We start from the raw sequence: 19891 nt of genomic DNA on the forward strand, positions 1-19891 counted from the left end.
TCCGGTTTGGGCAAAGAAAAACGCCATCTCCGCCGAGGAGTTTTCGAGTTAATACAGATTGGGTCGGTCGGTGACCTCAGAACTAGGTAACCGGACTCGCCTTAGCGCTGGATCATTCTTTCCTGACGGTTGAAGATCCACAAGGGCCTACAACATCCGCATCGCTATCTCTGGGAGATTGTAGTTCTATTCATAGTTTTCTCGAACGGGATGGAACAGAAGACCTTGAGAAGTCACCGTTTTCTTTTCTTCTCACAGAGTGACATGCCCGCCGAAGAATGGCTCCTCGATGCCAATCCCATCTTGTTTGAGGATCGAATGATGTCTGATACAGTCACCGGCGAACACTCATATTCAAGCGCTCAGCAACAAGTTCACATGGTGCTACCGGATATAAAAATGGAAGAAGGTCAGACTCAAATTCTCTGATTCATGAAGAGAGTGTGATAGTCAAAATGAAATTATACGAAATATCCCTCGTCCGTTCAACCCTCCCTCGGGAAGAGGCTGATCATCTGACTAAATTATCGAATCTTGCAGAAGACATGGATTCCGAAATCTTCTCAGCGGTACCAGTTTCAACTGCTACAGGACAGCAGGACATTGTACAAATCAAAGAGGAGGTCACCTCTCCGCCACAGTCACCAATCGTATCGCCAGTCGGTAAGAGTCACGATTCCGAACTCGTAGCTCGGTATTCTCTCGTCGCAGAAAAAAATAACGAAAAGGTGCATTCCCATGAGACGGAAGTGCGCTTGGTCATGCAGTTTCCTCCTGTGTCATTCACGACATGCGATATTCCAGGCCGCATAATGAGCGCATCCTCCGTGAAACGCAAATGCCGATCGAGCTCCGCATCCTCAATCGCGACGGGCACAGCACCGGGGTCCTCTTTGCTGCGGGTTCCGCAGCCTGCCCTGAGCAGCACAGCCTTGACGATTGAGCCCGTCAGGGTCAAGGTGGAACCAGGTAAGACCTGCGATTTGTCTTGGCTTGATTCGATCGGTCAGAATAACTGATCAATTTCTGCTCGTTTTCCGCTCGGAATTTTGGCCGATTCACGAATATTTTTGGAGCCCTCGAGTTTACCGTTCGAGCATCGGGCGTTCCATCGCCCCCGTCTGCCAATGCCTTCAGGAGACATTTTCTAAGAATATCCTGGATTCCGCCGCCCGGTACTATCGTAGGCGAACTGGGACCGAAAGAAGCTCTGACAGAGACGTATGGTCGAACGAGCATGTGGACGAGGAAATACGTGCCGGAACTAAACACGCGGAATATAAGGATAAAGGAGCGGCGATAGCTCCCACTTCCGCATCGGCCTGTACGCTGGAGCGCCGAGCACAATTTACTGAGCTAGTCACGATTGTAACAGTTCGGCTTCGGTCAGCTCCGAAAAAGCCTTTCCTCCACCGCGTCGCTGTATGCCGACGCTTTCCTCGTCGGAAGTCGGGAGGCTCCCGATCTCCCTTCCTCGTTCAGTTTCTATGGAGCCGGGCGGCTGTTCGTTGTACGATTTTATTCAGTCGGATCGCTCGCTTTTCAGGTCTCAACTGTTTACCGCTATCGCCACCTTCCTCGGTTTCGAATGACTCTGAGAGCGATGGATCAATATCGCCGATTCACCCCTCTCAGATGAGCTGTCCCGTTCCTACGTCGGCTCCTACCTCTTCAGCCAAGTGCAGAATGATATCGGCGCCTTCCGCTCAACTCACATCACAACTCATCTCACGGTCAGCGTCCTCCGCAACATATTGGAAAGCTATTTTCTAATTTCTCTCTCAAGCAGTGCCCGTTCGGTGTTCAAGATGACGCCGGGCGTGTGGGCCGCGTTGATCTCCTCGCTAGTCTCGCGTTCGACTCCTAATCGTATATTGTTCCCTGCAGCCAAAGCAATTCGCGTTCGGGAGTCCTCTCTCTAACGGACGAAGAGAAACGGACTCTAATTGCTGAGGGCTATCCCGTTCCCACGAAACTCCCTCTGTCGAAAGCTGAGGAACGGTCACTCAAGAAAATTCGGAGAAAGATCAAGAATAAAATCTCAGCACAAGAAAGTCGTCGCAAGAAGAAGGAGTACATGGACGCTCTAGAGAAGAAAGTGGAGAATCTCACAGCTGACAATCGAGAGTTGAAAATTCGATATGATCGGCTTCTACAGAAGAACGTCGCTCTCGTCGAACAGTTGCGGCTGGTACAGTCCAGCCTCGACGGCGGAGTACCTGTTGAGGAAAACGTCGATGAAATTATAAATATCACCGACGTAGTAGAAGGTGAGGTTCGGCAAATGGACTGTAACCGCGTCATCAGAGATTCGAGTGGGGTCGAGGGGATACGGAAATTTTTCCGAGATGATAATAACCGCCCCGATGTCAATGTCAATGCGCTAGCGTTTCTCCTTGAAGGTGGTCCTCATTCAAACGTTGCGAATAATGCTTGTCATAACGCCCGTTGATCTTCACAGATGTTTCTGCCTGAATCCCGGGCAAACTGGTTGTGCTCTACTCCTCTGTTAACGCTCACCGCATCCATGCTGCAAGAAACTTCTGAGAGAACGTCCGGTACATCAAAGTGTTCCGAGAGTCGAAGCTTTGTTTGTGATTGTTGAACGAGAGAATCAGAATCGAAGATAGATAAGAAAATCTGAAGCGATACTTCAGTTTCTCCACCGAATGTTTTTCGGATCGTCGAGCCATTGCTGAAGACTTCCGAGTCCCGATGCCCTGACGCTGGCAGTGACTCCCTGGACGACGGAATTGCTCCCGGAGTCTAGTATGTCGGAACTCGCGCGGGCGGAAGCATGAAAAGTTTAGCAACAGCCGAAAACACGGCAGTTTTTGCGGGAAAGTAGGCGAAAATACGCTGCTTCACGCTCCTGGGTCGACGTCCGTTTTCGTTGATCTCCTCGCGACCCGGTGGTAGTCGCAATGCTCCCGCTCGAGTTTTACGCACGACCCCATCCACGTCGTCCTGACAAACGCCCACCGAAAAATATAAACCGTGAGAAAGTTAAGGCTCAAATAGTTCGAGGGATACTGAAGGAAATAGCCGAATTTCATAACTCCAAGCAATAACCTAGTAAAACACTACCAGACGGTAGTTATGAGAAGGTGATTCTCGGGCGGTCGAGCACGCAAACGTAGTTCAAGAGTCCACGGTGCTAGTCGAAAATTTTCATAGAAAGAATGGAGAGCGAACTTGAGAAGTTGAACTTGTGCAATCGTCTGAAACAGTCCATCTAGGTAAACGTGAGAAGCCGATTATATCCCGTTTAGGTAAACGGGAATCGCGCAGATGAGGGAATGCTCTCCTGCTGGAGAGGGATATTTTCGATGCGAGCTGTTCGCATCAGTGACGTCCTGCTGGACGATTGAGACACGACGGTGTCTCCGGTACCGAGCATCCGGACCACGAGGATAAGTCTATTCCTCTAATTTAATGGATCTAATCAAACGAACCAACTAATCAAAAAATAATAATCAATCGACGAAGGTGTCGATAGATCGTTCCAAGTCGAAAATGGAGTATTTTTCTAGCGGAGATTCAGGGCCGGATTTTAACGTAGGGAACAGCAACACTAATCGCATTATTCCGACCTGATCAATCCGAAACTTCATGCCGCATCGGTCATACTACACGCTGGGACATGGGTGTAGGCTTGCGGGCAGACAGACGAGCGACTGATTGGGCCATGCCGACTGGGGGTTCCGTGGAACGATCGTTTGTAGATTGTGGCTTCCTGGAGGAACCTTCGATTCGAGCCCTTATCGGCGGTTTTCGCTCCGCTCTCTGAGCTTGGCTCACTGACCTCGGACTGGTTCACGGATCGCGGCACAACTTCGCGCTCCCCTACGGATCGTGTCTACTCCGTGGTTCTTTGACCTGCCTGAGAGTGGCGACAGCCGTCCCAATCGTCCACGTTCAGTCTGTTCTACATGAATCGCGCACGGAGTTCCTCCAAATAATGCGGTTGCATGCCCAAATCGCGGATCGAAGTTTGTTTGCGTCGACCGCAGGTTGTGAATCAGAATTCTGCGATCAATTTTTTGACTGAGTTCAATGAATTCAGATTACACACGGGTTTGAAGAAACCTTCGACGGGACCGCGCGCAAAACGATGCATGGGTGCAACGAGCACCTAAGCGGGAAGTAGTCATGAGGAAATACAAGGGTTCGGAATGGTGCACCTAACAGCGGGCATGGTAAGGTCCGAAGCTCTCAATGATTACGGTCAATCCGTTTGGTATTGGGTTTAGTTCTAATTTCTAGCCTTGCTCAGAAGATCATCGATCGTATCAGAATTGTCGCTCGGTTTGTCTACGCACGCGTATGATACTTTCATCAGTCGGAGACTCGGGGCCTCATTGAGGCTGAGTCTCCGCTCGCTACGGTAATCTGGAAAACAATCTTGATCGGAATGTTATTGATGGCTGTCGTTCTTTTGTGTTGATCAATCAAAGACCAAAAACGAGTTTGTCGAGAGGCGGAAAATACGGAGTACTTTGTAAATGATGTAAAAAACTACGGCGTCAAAAAATGAAAACCCGAAACAACTACCGAGAGAAAAAACTACACAGCTGCGAAGAATTCGAACCAAAAAATAAACGAAAGAGAAGGGCGTGGCGTAAGGAAGAAACGAAACATGTCAAAGCATGAAATAAAACATCAACTGGATTGAGCTCATTCACTGCACTTCTTTCATTCTTCATGAAGCGAATTCTGACACGATTTCGTTCTTGCCTACCGGGGAAACTCCAACCTCATCGATCATGGGTCGGAGAGCATATAGATTTTTTATGGGAATCACAGTTTGTCGCACATTTTTTCCTTGAACATTTCCTTGAGACGGATCTCATTGTCATTTTCGAACGCGATCGAGAGGAATTAAAAACGGGGAAGCGACTGAGACTATCATTTCAAATGCGGTGGCGGTGCGCCTCTGAAAAAGTCGAGATCCCCCAAAGACTCCGGTAAACACGTCCCGTACTCCCCTTGAGCATAACCCAGCTCCTTCATGAGTTTGGTGGGGGCATTTCTGAAATGTTTTAGGTGATCAGTGCTTGCCGGCGAAACACAGACGCGGGACAGCGGTTCAAGGAGCGCGAGATCGGCATCCGGCAGTCCAGATTTCCCCGAATTTTCTAACCTTATGGCTAAGGGAACCGGCGGGTGAGGACCTTCGAAATCTCGGATAAACATCTCTGCTCGGCCGTAGGCATTGTAGGTTTCTCGAGATTTCGGTGAGCGGGCGAATTGCACCGTGCAATGGGACAGCATTATCTAATCGAATCCAGGACGCATGTTAGGAATTTTTCTCTAATGTTATAAAGCGATTCCAGAACATGAACATCGCCCTAAGATGAGCCCGTGCGAAAGACAGGCATGGCTCGAAAGACTATCCACTCGACTCGCTTACCCTGCACTCCGGCATGCCGATCTTCTCGCACGCTTGATGTGTCGCCATAGCTAAGCTCAGCATTGACGGATCGGCCAATCCTATGTCTTCTGATGCGAATACCTTGCAGAGGATGAAACTTCTGTGAGTCCTCTTATCGACACAGGATTCCCGTGGCGTAGCTCTCGGAGCGGGAACATCCGTGAAGATTCGTCACATAGAGCTGAGGGTCACCTTCTACTCACAATGAGTCTTCTCGCGATGAAACGCGGATCTTCGCCTCCACTGAGCATCCTCGCGAGGTAGTACAACGCTGCAGTATCTTTACCGAAGCGCATAGATTTATGGAACGCCGATATCGTGTCATAATGTTGGTCACCTAGAATACTCGAAATATTAGGCGCTGCTGTCCCGTCTGACGTCGGCATGGCTCGGATGGAGCTCCATCGACCGCCCCGGAGACCCATCAGGAGAAAAAAGGATGATATGATGAGGAGACCGTAGAATTGTTTCTCAGCTTTACTCTCACCTTTACGATCGTAGAGGAAATGTGTTTTTTTGAGACTGTCTCTTATGTCGTCTTTCGTGATCACATGTTTTTCGAGCTGTTTGAAGCCTTCGACGGCCGTTTGGAGGGAGTTCAAGGCTGTGCGAGAATCCCCATCGGAGATCCCCACCAAGAAGCTCAGAGCAGAGTCGGTTATCGCGAGTCCTGTGGAAAAACTTGTCAGTACGATTCTCGGAAATTTCTACCACAGGTTGCGAATAGAGGAACATCTGATGCTTCGTCTCATGTATCCTTCACTTCGCTCGCCTCCCTTGCTCCTCACCGGTAGCTTGTTCCGGCGAATCGTCCGGAAGTATCTGGACTTCCAGGCTGGATGCTGCTCGTGAGAGGATCGTGCGTATATTCTCTGATGACAGTTTTTCCAGCACGATGACTTTACCTGCAGATTCAAGCGGTCATTATCAGCCGCATCCGTTATAAATGGGTATTGGGCCTGCTCAACTGTAGAAATGGAGATCGTCCCGCACAGAATCCGTGCCGGGAACCAATAGCGAAAAGTCTGATGTCCAATAGTTGAATGTCAGCCGCTCCACAGAGGATGCTCAATCGTGGCTGATGTCGCGGGAGGAATCCTGAGTCTCGAATGGAATTCAGTTATACCCAGCCTGAGGCGTACATCTCGAAAGAAGAGCAGAATTCAGGGAGAATGACGGATTCTCAGTCGTGGCTCCGATCAACGTGATGGTGCCCTTCTCGATATGTGGCAGGAATACGTCCTGCGGAAGTCGAGCGAAGCATGTGAAGCCCAGTGAATAGCGAGTCTGATGTCCGTTGATATGTACCGCTCGCGAGGGATCGAAGAAACCGAACCCACCTGTTGAGCCTTGTTGAATCTGTGGATCTCATCTAAAAACAAGATTGTCTTGATCTTGAACATTTTTTGGTCTGTTTGCGCTCTCGAAACTACGTCCTTTACGTCTTTGGTGTTCGCTGCTACGGCTGACAATGTCACAAAACGATGTCCCGTTGCTTGAGTCTTCTTCGCGATAATGTGAGCCAGTGTCGTCTGTCAGCCATTCCGGGAAACAATCGAGACGATCGCTTATAATCATCGATTGATTATTGATTATTATCTTATTATAAGCATCACGTTTGATCATGATCAGGGTTCGACTTCCGTCGCGGTCCGTGACCGCAGTTTTTCGTTGCATTGCGGGGCGTTTCCCCATAGAAAGTCGATGGGAGCCTGAAAATGCCGCGAATTTCCGGCTAAAGAGCCGCTATGAAAGTCGAGCCCTTATCATGATCATCGATGGAGCCGAGAGGACAGACAGTCTCATGCATGGGAAGAATTTGACCCCGAAAAATTCACCTTTCCACAGCCCGGTGGTCCCCACAGAATCAGTGAAGGCACGTTCGGTCCGTCTAAGAGTCGTCTGAGGAGTGTCTTCTCGCCGACAGCTTCTTCTTGACCAACGTATTCCTGCAGCGTATTCGGTCGCATTGCTTCAGCAAGGGGTTTGAAGGGTTCGTCTTTTTTCACCGTTTTGGGCACAACCTTGCCGTCCACTAGCATTGTTGAGAAAACTGCAGAAAAAATATAAAATCTCACTCAGTGCTCCCGTCAAGACCTAATGAATTCAGTTTATCCGCCCGCTCCCCGGGGAGTCAGTGGAGCAGAGAGCCGCTCAACACTCACCCGGGAACGCAGAGTCGCTGACATCGAAGTCTGGTGAGCCCTCTTCAACAACCGCGATGTCTTGATCGTCCGAAGACTCACTCTTCTTGGTCGCAGAAGAGGTGGACGGTTCGGAGCTCGAAGAGGTCGACTCGGCCGGATTCGGCGCGTTTTTTTGGGATCGAGGTTGAAAGAAAGGGTGGGCGGCCTGCAGGAAGACTCAGCTTCAAAAAGAAGTCACACGCTTGCGTAGTTCAGGCTCAGACTTTCGAAAGTCGATGTTTTGTGTGAAAACAGTCGGTACGTCCTGAAGCGAATCGGTGCAGCGTATCTTCTCTTCGGAGGCACCCTCGCGATGTTTTTTTTCTCGGACTGGTCCGTTTTCGCCGCAGGTTTGCCTCATCAGAAGGTTCCGATGCGAGAAAGACGAGTCGCTCGGTCAGTCCGAAAGAGAAGCGTACTGAGGGTAGTGTTCGGATAAGCCTCGGTCGAGTGCGGTTTTCGAGGATTCGAAACCTAACAAAGACAACACTCGGTGCACGAGCGAACTCCAAACACCCTGATGAACATACTACGGCACCCTCCGTCGAAACGGGGGGTACGGGCTCAGGATTCGTGAAAGCATATCGATTGTTGATCTTCGATCATCGACCTCTTGAGGAGCCTCTGTCCCGCCTCGATCATCTTTTCGAAGATTCAAGCGTGACCTGCGCGAATTATCGACTGATCATCACGAAATGAACGCAGGAGAGGATTCGAGACGAGAAAACTTCGAGATATCCGGTGCTGTAGGTATTTTGTTGAGGAGACCACTTGGAGAAGTCGAATACTGCATTAATGAGTGAGCGACGCTGGAAGACGATGCTACATATGTATGAAGATATTGTGGAGAAATTCTGAACGCACCTGGGTGGCTGACGCGATTCTAGGTTTCTTGGACGGCGGTGACGGACTGAAATCGCCATGTCTCGCGCAACGATCTAAGTGCTGGTTAATGAGTTCTTCTACGATCGGCTTTCCACAAGAGGGGCAATCGACAGACTTGAGCTTCGAAGACATATCGTACTTCGGTTCCTTGAAAGGGATGATCATCAATCAATTTCCGATCGAGCGAGATGCTGTAGAGCCGACAGAACAAAGGAGACACAGTGCAAATCACCTTCTACCTAGAGCTCGCACGGAGTATTCTGTGCAGTGGCAGAGATTCGATCATTGATTTCACTCCCATTTGTTGATTCGTCATTTCAGAAGCAAATGATGATCGCATGTTTTTTCAACAGCAAGAGGCTGGGGCCTCCCACAAACCTCCTATCCCTATAGCTCCGCACCAATACGCCAAATCTTACGATTTCAACGGCCCGAGAATCCACCTGAAGCTGCGCCGCGCCGACACTTCGAAGAAATTCAATCCTGAAACACAGCTGTTCCTCGAACGGCGCGTGCTTTTGAATTTGGCGCGTCGTGCCGTTTCCCGCATGTCGCCGTGGTGGCTGCTGCCCCTCGATCGCTCTCGCTCTCGTCCTCACTAGATGACAACATTGGGCACTCGGCAGCAGCAGAGGGGCCCTCTCCACGGTGGCAGGGTGAGAGGACGGGCTCCTCTCAGCATCGAACGAACACACACAGAAACTCAGCGTTGAAACGCGTCTGGTTCGGAGAGACGTCAACTACGAGCGACGCGATTCGGACGAAGCTTAGTGGAAGCGAAAAGCGGACTGTCGTCCAACAGCGAAAAATTTCGGATAAAAGGTTCGTGTCCGAGAAGCTATTCCGTTGTGAACTCGTGATGACCTTGATCCACGCGCGGCTCGCATCCTAAGCGTGACGTTCGATTGTCGAGCGCGGCTCCGGCGAATTCAGAGATGTCACAAACTAATAAGTCGGAAAAATCAAGGAGCATCGTCTAGAATTGAAATTCATCGAGTCACGAGACGGGACAATTCGGGTATTCGAATCCAAGTCAAACATGTGACCCGCTCACGACTTTATTAACGAAAAGTCTGGAGATGTCTACGACCGATGCTCAGAGGAGTAGCCGCTCTCGATCGTGTCCCTCAAGATTGAAACTCAAGAACTCGTGCTCGTCGGGGCTCGCGCCGATTTGATTTGATTCGCTAGAGAGCGCGTTGCGCGCGGTCAGCCAGTCTTTCCGTGCGGAGATGTTCCGCGGAGGAACATGAAGCGCGAGCCGGTGCCCGCAGCTTGCAACGCTTCGAAGTTAGTTCCGAAGAGTTGAGCTCCTTATGAAGCAGTCGCGTAATTCAGGCCTCGGAGGACCCAATCGGGCGGACACCCGGCGATTCGGGCGAGTCGGGCAAATCGAACTTCCCCGCGAGCTACCCGCGCAGCTCGATATAGGGCGTAAAATGTTGCCGAGCGAAATTCCGGCGCGGGAATTTCCATTCACCTCTGCCATCCTTGTACGCTGGTGAGCCTCATATCTGTTTCCCCTGTGCTCTCATTCAGTCCCGTGCGGATCATCGACGAACCTCAGTACCGAATTGGCGTAGAGCTTCCATGCGGAGCGGTTCTTCCGGCCACCGCCATGCAATTCCGGTCCGCATCCCTTGGGCAGACTTACTTTGATCCGCATCCAATACAAATTAACTATTGGATGCCCAGAACCTCGAGCTCCAAAATGATCCACATATTTGATATTTAGTTACACTACCGCGAGAGCTATCGATTTAAGTAGTATCGCTTTTATGCTACGCATCGCTAGTAAGCATGATGATACTGTGCCACTGATGTCGCATTGATCGCATATCTTGAAGTCGAGCTGCGCGTGCTGGATGGTCCTTGAGCCTTATGACGATGTTCGTTGACAAGATACTCTAGATTAGCACCGAGAGATCTCACAGAGGGCGTGTTTCATTGATGAGCATCGTACTTCTTTTTCAAGAGACTGAAGGGATTCACTCAAGATCCCTCCGATGTTGAATAGAGGTGCCCGCGTATGAGCAATCGGTCTGTGGTACGATCGCTCCGTACACAGGTGGTCTATCCGACCTTGTTCCACGGATATTTGTCCCTCCTCCGAGCGAATAGCACAGGTCCATCCCGCAGATTCCGTATTCCGATTCGGCAAATTATCCACCCAGCCTCATGATTGAACCGTCTTTTTGAGACGAAAGTAGCGCGGTTGAGCGGAAATGTCTCCATTGCTCGTAATTCACACGGGGAACGTGAATTCGTTCTCGAATGCGATCTTAAGTCAAACTCTCAAAGAGTCACTGAAGGTCGCTCAAGTAGCCCTTACCGACGCCTTGACACTGGATGTATTCACCGGTCGCTCTCAGTCAGAACAACTCCAAGGATTGCATCGATTCGTCATTCTGGCTTCTGAGCCCCCGATTCTTGCTCACGCAATTCAATGATCCGTAGATAACTTTCGACATGCAGGAATATTCATGTCCCAACAAAATACACCCAGGAAGTTCGAGAAATGTTCGATAATCTTCCAGTGAGTCCCCGAGCTAATTCATCCTAATCGTCAGCCAGAGAAAGGCTTGGGAATGCCGCCCCGAATCACCACGAATCCCCCGCATCATCAACGGAAGACAGGCAAATATGGACCACTCATAGCTGCGATCGATCAAGGCACATCCAGCTCTAGGGTGCTGGTGAGTATTACTACTACTGATACAAAGGGATAATTCGTTGGGAGGAAAATCTTGTCCCGGAACGCTTTAATGGGACATCGATCGATTCCGCGTAAGCTCTTTCGCGTTCCCTCGACCAGGATTCCTCATGGGTCCGGGCCGGAACAGTGCTAGTCTGAAAGAATCATGATTCGTTTAATTATCTGGAACGTTGGATGAGAGGACGCAACGACTGACTCCGGAAAGAGTTTTGTCGTCAAGAACCAAGAATCCCCCATTGACGCTCATTCCGTAAGGGTGTCCTGAATAGTTCTCCTTCGAGCTACCCCGAGATCATGGAGACTTATGCGCATTTCGATTTCCAGATATTCTCATCCGAAACTTTCGAATTGATCACCTATCACCAGATCGAAGTCAAACAGATCTACCCGAACGAAGGGCGAGTTGATATCTCATGAGATATTTCTCACAGTATCAGACGATGTGCAGCTCTGAGTAATTTTCCGCGAGATTCCACGTCGCGTGCTCTCCTAAACTCGCTTACTCTACAGATGGGTCGAAGAGGATCCTACGCATCTACTCGAGACTGTCCAGCATTGCCTGGGTCAAGTCTGGGAGAAATTAAAAACCATGCACATTGACCCGAATGATGTTGTTGCGATTGGCCTCACAAATCAACGCGAGTCCACCATAGTATGGGATAAGAACACCGGAGTCCCATACCACAACGCCATTCGTAAGTGTCGGGTTTTTCCAGGAAGACGTGGGCTCAGGTGCTATCGGCTGGAGATCTTCCTGCGGTGGACATTGATCCCGTCGTTCACTGGCAGAGCGGTGTTTTTCAGTCACAGATACTCTCACAGTATATACGCTCGTATCGACTCACTACAAAGGATTCGTCCTTGGAATCGCCTACTTGTCAAAGGGTTCGATAATTGACGGGACACGAGCAGAAAGGGGGGAGATGCCGTCACGATCAATTCTCAGCCGCGGTGACGCAACGCTGGATCTCGCGTGGACGGCCGTTCAGAATCCGTTGGGGATCGATCTTGATTCAATGAACCTTTTCCTTTTGTGTTTCAGTTTGGTGCGACAACCGGACGGTACAGACAGTGGAGAAGCTTTTGAGCAAAGTACCTCAACACGATGTCGACTACCTACGGCCGAAGTGTGGGCTGCCACTGTCGACGTATTTTTCGGCGGTCAAGCTGGTTTGGCTATTCGAGAACGTGCCTGGCGTTCGAGAAGCCGCTGAGAGAGGCGATCTGCTTTTCGGAACCGTGGATTCTTGGCTGCTATGGAACTTGACAGGAGGAGCTCATGTGACGGACGTAACGAACGCTGCTCGGACCATGTTGATGGACATCGAGACCACCAAATGGGACAAATACTTATTGAAGTTTTTCGGAATCCCAAAATCTATACTGCCCAGCATCAAGAGTAGCAGCGAGATATATGGTTACGTAAAGGAGCCGCTGCCATTCCAAGGCATACCCATCTCGGGATGTCTCGGTGATCAGAGCGCCGCGCTGGTCGGCCAGATGTGCTTCAAGATTGGAGAGACTAAATGCACGTGAGTGCGAGTTCCTGCACCGAAACAATTGAATGCTTTCGGCCTGGTTAATGATCAAATCGTATGAGGAGCGGGGCGCCCCTCCGTTCCGGAGGTGATCGAATTCACGAATTCCTCTAATTCTTTGTAGATACGGGACAGGTGGATTTCTCCTGTGCAACACCGGAGCCGAGGTGAGATCAGTATGAATACGGCATCCTTTAATCTATGGCTGAGTTCCCACTTTATAGCCTCGACTTTTTCATGCCATTTTCTTTTCTTCTCTGATCGAGCGTTTCACATCGAGCTTTTGGATCTTTTCATTGAGTCGGGACAATCCGGAATTCGAAATATTATTTCTCCGTTTGGTCATATGCCATGAGGGATTCATTGACTCTTGCATCCTATTCTGCGCCGTCGTCTTTGGAGAGCGCTGCACTAATAAGGGACTAATAATGAACTTTCTCTCGATGAACACATCGATAACAAACCGTTTGCGCGTTTAGCGTCCAGACTGGGGTCGGGAGCGGAAATATTTCCGCTCTTGGGATCTACACTTCGGGAGCCAGGTAAAAAAGGCTGTGAGGGTATGCTCTGTGTTGCTTCGGTCCCAATAATGATCCATTGACCCGAAATCCCGATCGTGAGATCACTCGTGTAGGAAAAGCGGCCCAAACTATCGCCAGATTGGCTTCCCTCCGCTTCTTCATATCGTTTTCTGTCCTGTAGAGCTTCCTCGTGTGCTCGTGTCCGTCGAATCCGGCTTCGCTGGACTCAGTAATCTATAGATTTGAATGGCAACTATCCTCCTGAGACTAAATTGACTTTTTTTCAGAAGGTGAAATCCACCCACGGTCTCTTGACGACCATTGCATACAAACTAGGACCGGACGCCCCGCTGATCTACGCCCTTGAAGGGTCAGTGGCTGTCGCCGGCTCTGCTGTTCGCTGGCTTCGGGACAACCTAGGAATAATTTCAAGCACGGAAGAGGTTCAACGACTCGCAATGAGCGTCAAATCCACCCATGGTGTCTACTTTGTACCGGCCTTCAGTGGTCTGTACGCTCCTTATTGGGAGAGCTCAGCGAGGGGGGTCATATGCGGTCTGACCCAGTTCACGACCAAGGAGCACATCGTCAGAGCGACGCTCGAGAGCGTATGCTATCAGGTAACTTTCCTCTGGTCCCTTCATTCCCTATCATGTATCTGTCTATTCCTCTGCGAGTACTCCCGGAAATTCGGATCTTCGATGGATCGTAATAGCTATTCACTATCGATGTTCGTTGCAGGTGAGAGAGATCCTGGATTGCACGTACAAAGACATGGGACTCGAATTGACGCAACTGCTAGTGGACGGGGGTATGGCGAAGAACGATGCCTTGATGCAGCTCCAATCCAACATTCTTGGCGTTAACGTGGTGAGGCCTCAAATGTTGGAGACGACGGCCTTAGGTGCGGCCATTGCAGCTGGCTTAGCGAAGGGCGTAGAAGTCTGGTCGCTTCCACAAATTCTCAAGGGCGCTGCGGCCGTCAGCGATACATTCGAGCCGCAAATCGTCAAGTGAGTCGCCGCTTCCTTAGCCTTGTCGTTGAAAGCGAGCCAGGCGAAATCCATGCTCGTCAGAGTCGATTCGAAAACGGTCGCGATCGAGGAATCTTCCTCTGAGAAGAGTGTTCATTCCAGGCAAGAGCGCGAGAGAAAATTCTCCCGATGGAAACAGGCTATCGAACGGAGTCTCTTCTGGGAAGATTGCACCGTTACCGCACAACGGAAAAGACTTCTCGGTGATCATTGGTATCGGGTGTCCTCTCTGCCGTTTGGTCTCTTCGTCATGGGGGCCTTCGCAATGGTCATCTTGGCGCATTCCCGATCGCCCTAATCTCAACGTTGTTCAGTATGTAGTACTAAGTAGCCCACGGAAGACTGGAGTAAACTCGGAAGGAGCTAGAAATTTAGGGAGAATGGGGTCGCGAGATCTTCCGAGCGGGAACGCGCAAATCTTTTTTGGATTTTCGTACTGTTTGCCGCACGCGAACTCCGATGCTCTGTATATATGACGGGAGACGGGAACAGGACTCCAGGAGTGCTTGAAGGGTCACTTGTTGGTAGACTTGAGCGATCGTTGCGAAATTATTTTTTAGCTGGTGAGAGAAGTATGTGATTCAGAGGAACACGATACGTCTGGTTGTCGCCGGAATGGAAGTGGCGGTGCGGCGTTCTATTCGACCTGAGGCCTTCTTCAATGTTGCTCGACTTTTCGGGATTGTTGGGAACTACTCACATAGGATTCTAGTTCTGAATGGATCAGTGTCAGAGGAGTTCGAGTCGAACGGTTCACCGTTTTAGAAGCATAGGTATGGAAGTTTACGCTAAATTCTTCGGCGACAAAAATAAAATAAGCTTACTCGTCCCAGAAAGAGACTGGCGTTTGATCTTAGTTCTTCTGCTGAAGGGAAGTATTTCGCGAACTCGTTCGGTTTGGATCGATCAGAGACGGCGGACCTAGTGTCTGTATGAGCCTGTCTCTCGTACGGAAATCTCAAAGAATCTCGAGGCTCTGACGTCATCCCAAGGGCACGTCAGATGTGCCACACCTTATTGTGACTGCGCGTTCCATTTTTCCTCGGCACGCGATCGCTTGTAAACAAATCGTTGCGCAGGGCGTTTGCAACGGCAATTCTGTGTCCGCCGCGGTCCCGAATCTTTGTACTCCCCCCCGAAAATGCTCAATGAAGATGGCCATCCGAACCTCGCCGCAGAAACCGTGTCTCGCCTCAGGGACCTGTGCCGACGAAGAGGGCCTCCAAGCGGATCAGTGCTCGTCATCTCAGATAATGGGAAGGACGTGCGGCTCGACGCCCCCCTTCGGCTCGTATGTTCTAAACTGAACGGATCTGGTTCCCCGGAGTCCGCTCACATCCACGTAGGCTCTGCGGGCTCCACGGTCGCCAGACTGATGGGAATCGGTCGAGGGAAGCAATATCCGGAGGAGCACGGTGAGATCTTGGACTTGTTGGCCCTCGCGTACACTCTCGGTATTCCTGAGGTCGTCAGGAAGTGCTTCGAGCTGCTCATGGAGCCGGGCGACGAAGCACCACTTCTACACAAAGAGCTGCCTATGGGCTTACCTGTAGAAACAATCGAGCGCTTCTACGAGGCGCTCTGTGAGTTGCCTCTGCGGACCCCCGACTTCTATCTACCGCCATTCGAGAAATTGGCAAGGAGAGTGTCAGCGGAGGAAAAAATAAGAATGATCCATCACTTGATCGATTTTGTCGGAAAACGCCACATCCCTATCGAGATGGAGTCGGAATTCGACGCTCTTCCGGTGGATCTAGCGGTTCGGTCTGTCCCTGTGGCCATTTTCGAGTCGACTCGTGGACCTGAACTGAAGAGCTTCGTCTTCTATAATAACTTGTGGTACGAAGTCAATGTTTTCGGTTCAGGTTTCAACGCTCTCGACAATGTGAAGAATTTCTATGTCTGTCATGGTAGCTATGTCCTGTATCTCTCTGCGACGACCAAAGAAGTCAGACTGGTCGACCTGGCTGAAAAAGAGATCAACGTCGTTCTGGAGGAGGATGCATTGCAGCTTTATTCGAGAGAGGACAATGTGTTCTTGTTGACTGGGCTTAAGGATGAACGAGTCATCAGCATTTGGTACGACTTCGAATTTCACAGACTGTACCATGCGAGAATGGACGGCGATATTCATGACTTCGATTGCAGGAGCAGGGTGCTGTGCTTCCAGAGGAATCCCCATGTTCTCTCGCTGATGAAAATAGGAAAAAATCAAGGCAGCCTGCTCGCCAACATTCGAGTCGATGGATCTATACGAAGCGTTTACACTCTTGACGGGAAGTTCCATATTTGGCTCGAGCAAGAAGACCGGTATATATGCTCGACTTACAAACTAGCCGCCGACATGATTGAGGAGGACCACGTTCTGAGAGAAGTCTACGAGAAGAAGACACACGGGGCTTCGCTGGACCGAACGAACCGCGAGGTCTTCGGCGGCATACTCTTCGAGACGGGTCGCGGAGCGAAGACCATTCCTCTCCCGATGGGCGCGGATCGTCTCAGTCTACATACCGATGCGACCGCAAGATGCATGTCCGAGATGTATCTCTTGTCCGAGCCGGTCGCAGTCCCTTCTGACATTTGGACAAGGATAGGTAAAGTTCCCAAGGACATGAAGGATCTTCAATGAGGAGCTCCAATCAACGATGAGCTGTGGAAAGAATAAGAGTTAATCTTAAGATAATCTTCCGAGCAGAAGATTATCCACCCGTGCAATTCCATTGTGTATATATTTCTTTGAGGATATTTTGCAAACGCTTCTGGAAAACTTTCATGTACCTGATGCTTGGGATCCGTTCTCTGTGATGTTCTTCACGGGTCCAACAAGTTCCTTCCGGAAGGTCCGGCACTCGAATTATGAATTAAAAATGACAGAACTTTCAAAAGCTACTGAGACTCTGGACTAAGGAGGAGAAACCCTTGATGATGAATGGCCTCGACCGCAAAAAACTACCAGAGGCGGGCGATCAAACCCCGTTCGGAGGTCCATCCACTCGTTCCTCCACTCAGACGCTCCCTTTTTCCCTGATCCCCCCAAACCTTGCTAGCGGCTTTTTCTTGGAGCTAAATCATTGCCTCTGGGGAAGATATCCCTCCTTCCAAAGGCAAAGGCCTGTATCGACGATCTCGGGTATTGAACGGCGAAATGAGCTGGAGAATATCCCTGCCTCGCCAGGGGTCTTCCTGGGAAAGAGCTCTTAGCAACTCTTTCGCGATGATTCTGCCCCACGATGCTTTTTTGGATGGCGATACGGGATTTTGACTGGGTCAGAACGGCACAATACGGAACTTAGCGGGAGCCTGGCCGTCTGAACTAGGGACTGGATCGATCCTGTATGGCGAGGAACTCCAGGAATCTGCGGCGAATCTCTGGAAAATCCCCCCGGTCGGATCTGGAGAGCAACGCTTGATGAAGGATTGTCGTTGCTAGACTGCGTCAGACACCCCAGGATTTGGTATCCTTGGAGAAACGGTGTATCATAAGGCAGAGAAGATCGCCCGAACTCTGAGATCAGGGACAGCGCCACCGGTCGCGTATGTGATCCGGGCCTCCACGCACGTTTGTTCATGTTCCCGAGATCGCCCAGGTAGACTTTCCAGGGGTATAGACCCAGTAAGCCGAAACCTTCACGCCGAAACCCAGAAAGCCGAAACCTGGAACGCAGAAACCCAGAACGCCGAAATTCGTCCACCCGAAACCCAGTACGCCGAAAGTTGAGGTAGCCGAAACCCAGTACGCCGAAAATTCCTTCTGGCGGAAATACCGATCACACGTTCCGAAGGAATACAAAAAGCTTTTTCTTCGAGATTCAGTTCTCTTTCCAAACTCATCTCCGTGATCGCGAGAGGTTCCGGAGGATACGACTACCTTCTTTTCACAATGTCCTCTTCGACTAGGCATTCCTTTAATCTTATCTTCACAACTGCGGAAGGTTCCGACAAATGAAAAACCTTCCTCGTACAATTACCTCCTCAAAACTCCTCCTCGAAAAGGTCTCCCTACAATTGCGGGAAGCTCTGTGCAACTTCATGTATGTAGTCGATAAGAGATATCTCCTCCGACTCGAATTCCGCCGTCAGTCTTATAAGCCTATCGTTCAGCACTCGATATTGCTTGGTGAGTGGAGGGGGCGTCGTCCCATTCGTAATCGCATCATGTCCAGCCTGAACTTCTCCTCCTGTCCTTGGAGATGTTTGATCATCTCATAAAGATTGACATGGCTCTTCTTGATTATTCTATTTAGAGCTTGATGCCATACTTCGAGACGGTTTGTTGTGCGCGCTCCAGAATTGTGGTAGTGGTTCCACATTCGGCGCGGGAAGACGGTCTCATTTTCCATCCACGTGTTTATGAAATAGAGTTTGAAATCTTCGAGCTGGGTTTGCCGATTCTTTCGAAGAGGAAGAACACTCAGCGGAATCAGGGTCGATTCGATCGACGACTTCCGGTGTCCTGGATATCGACGCTTTTAATTTTCGGCGTACTGGGTTTCGGCGTACTGGGTTTCGGCTCTTTTGATTTTCGGCGTACTGGGTTTCGGCTTTCTTGACTTTCGGCGTGATGGGTTTCGGCTTTCTGAGTTTCGGCGTGAAGGTTTCGGCTTACTGGGACCTAACCTTTCCAGGACCCTTCGCTAAGACCATGCGGGAGTTTTCTAGACGGTGCGACTCCAAATCACTAACTAACGAAATCGTACAATGGGGAAATTGAGCGATGAGTGATGACAGAAGCTCATCGAGATTATCGCTTGGCTTGTGTCACCGCAACCTGCGGTGCGGGAGGCAATGGTGAGCTCAAAATGCAGAAGACTCCCAGGACCGGGAATACGGAAATGATAAACCGTTCTGAGGGGGGGGGACGTATCTGTATTACCCCGAAAAAGGGAGGCACATTTCCCAGGGTCAGAAGCGCGAAGACTGGCCCAGGATCGAACCCTCGAGTCTCACAATTAGACCGGTCACCTCATCCAAGAACTATGATGTCGACGGGATGGCACGTCGGCACGATTGATGTGTCGCTTCGCTTGTGACGACGCGTCTTCCCGCAATACGCGTCCACGACGAGCTGAAAGTTCCGCCACAGCTCTTCATTCGATCATCTGTCGAATGAGCCCAGGGACCAGTGCGGGCACTATTTTAAACTAGAACTTCTACTCAGCTCCGCGATGGGAGAACGGTTTGACCTGTCAATGATAGACGGTGAGACAGCAAATCAGGAGAGTTTCCCCTGTCGCGCCGTTTTCGGTCTCCAGCAAATCCTCAGAGACCGGTTCCTCGGCGAGACATATAGAACAGCTCCATGCGTTTCGTCAACGGGCGCAAAGGTAAGGTTCGACTATCGTCTCTGGAATGAGTGCGCAAGCACGAAAAGTAGAAGGAATTTCGGACGTGCCTTCGTAGTTTCAAGTCGTGAGGATACGCTTCTGGATTTGCTGACAGCTGATCGGACCGGACGATATCCGACCAGGCATGACAAGATCTTGGATTTGTTAGCCGCCGCGTACGAGCTCGGAAATTGGAAAATCAAGAGAAACTGTTTGGATCTTCTCACAGAAATCCGGGAAGGGGGATCGCTCA

General features: G+C 50.3%; 3 protein-coding genes across 3 annotated transcripts; 2 read left to right on the forward strand and 1 right to left on the reverse strand.

Moving 5' to 3' along the window:
• Positions 1–300: 300 nt before the first annotated feature.
• Positions 301–2662, forward strand: LOC100905759 (cyclic AMP-responsive element-binding protein 3-like protein 2). Its single transcript, XM_003740001.3, has 6 exons — positions 301–409; positions 541–663; positions 805–969; positions 1547–1733; positions 1888–2270; positions 2462–2662. The coding sequence occupies exons 1-6, from the start codon at positions 319–321 to the stop codon at positions 2473–2475; spliced, it is 963 nt and encodes a 320-aa protein (XP_003740049.2). The 5' UTR covers positions 301–318; the 3' UTR covers positions 2476–2662.
• A 2015-nt stretch (positions 2663–4677) lies between these two features.
• On the reverse strand, positions 4678–7990 carry LOC100902627 (ATPase WRNIP1). Its single transcript, XM_003739980.2, has 10 exons — positions 7600–7990; positions 7273–7487; positions 6775–6966; positions 6577–6676; positions 6223–6339; positions 5922–6104; positions 5638–5771; positions 5414–5515; positions 5144–5277; positions 4678–5032 (listed from the first exon to the last, which is right to left on the reverse strand). Exons 2-10 carry the CDS (start codon positions 7474–7476, stop codon positions 4909–4911), a joined length of 1290 nt encoding a protein of 429 aa, XP_003740028.1. The 5' UTR covers positions 7477–7487; positions 7600–7990; the 3' UTR covers positions 4678–4908.
• Positions 7991–9160: 1170 nt separating this feature from the next.
• On the forward strand, positions 9161–15109 carry LOC100902772 (glycerol kinase). Its single transcript, XM_018638187.1, has 10 exons — positions 9161–9327; positions 11043–11201; positions 11546–11619; positions 11732–11916; positions 12264–12753; positions 12884–12926; positions 13239–13301; positions 13568–13900; positions 14022–14293; positions 14417–15109. The coding sequence occupies exons 2-10, from the start codon at positions 11094–11096 to the stop codon at positions 14610–14612; spliced, it is 1764 nt and encodes a 587-aa protein (XP_018493703.1). The 5' UTR covers positions 9161–9327; positions 11043–11093; the 3' UTR covers positions 14613–15109.
• The last annotated feature ends 4782 nt before the right edge of the window (positions 15110–19891 follow it).

The sequence above is a fragment of the Galendromus occidentalis genome, unplaced genomic scaffold (genome assembly GCF_000255335.2).
Source record: "Galendromus occidentalis unplaced genomic scaffold, Mocc_1.1 scf7180000076694, whole genome shotgun sequence".
Lineage (NCBI taxonomy): Eukaryota > Metazoa > Arthropoda > Arachnida > Mesostigmata > Phytoseiidae > Galendromus > Galendromus occidentalis.

What these genes read in the sequence shown, in the direction of transcription:
- LOC100905759 (XM_003740001.3), top strand. Translation starts at nt 319, where the DNA reads ATGATGTCTGATACAGTCACCGGCGAACACTCATATTCAAGCGCTCAG. An exon ending in CAGGGTCAAGGTGGAACCAG is followed by an intron (nt 970 to 1,546) that starts GTAAGACCTGCG and finishes CTCGCTTTTCAG; the next exon opens with GTCTCAACTGTTTACCGCTA. An exon ending in ACATCACAACTCATCTCACG is followed by an intron (nt 1,734 to 1,887) that starts GTCAGCGTCCTC and finishes TGTTCCCTGCAG; the next exon opens with CCAAAGCAATTCGCGTTCGG.
- LOC100902772 (XM_018638187.1), top strand. Translation starts at nt 11,094, where the DNA reads ATGCCGCCCCGAATCACCACGAATCCCCCGCATCATCAACGGAAGACA. An exon ending in ATTGGAGAGACTAAATGCAC is followed by an intron (nt 12,754 to 12,883) that starts GTGAGTGCGAGT and finishes AATTCTTTGTAG; the next exon opens with ATACGGGACAGGTGGATTTC. An exon ending in TTCGAGCCGCAAATCGTCAA is followed by an intron (nt 14,294 to 14,416) that starts GTGAGTCGCCGC and finishes TGTTCATTCCAG; the next exon opens with GCAAGAGCGCGAGAGAAAAT.
- LOC100902627 (XM_003739980.2), bottom strand. Translation starts at nt 7,476, where the DNA reads ATGCTAGTGGACGGCAAGGTTGTGCCCAAAACGGTGAAAAAAGACGAA. An exon ending in TTCGCCGGAACAAGCTACCG is followed by an intron (nt 6,105 to 6,222) that starts GTGAGGAGCAAG and finishes GTTTTTCCACAG; the next exon opens with GACTCGCGATAACCGACTCT. An exon ending in TTTCCTCTACGATCGTAAAG is followed by an intron (nt 5,772 to 5,921) that starts GTGAGAGTAAAG and finishes CGAGTATTCTAG; the next exon opens with GTGACCAACATTATGACACG.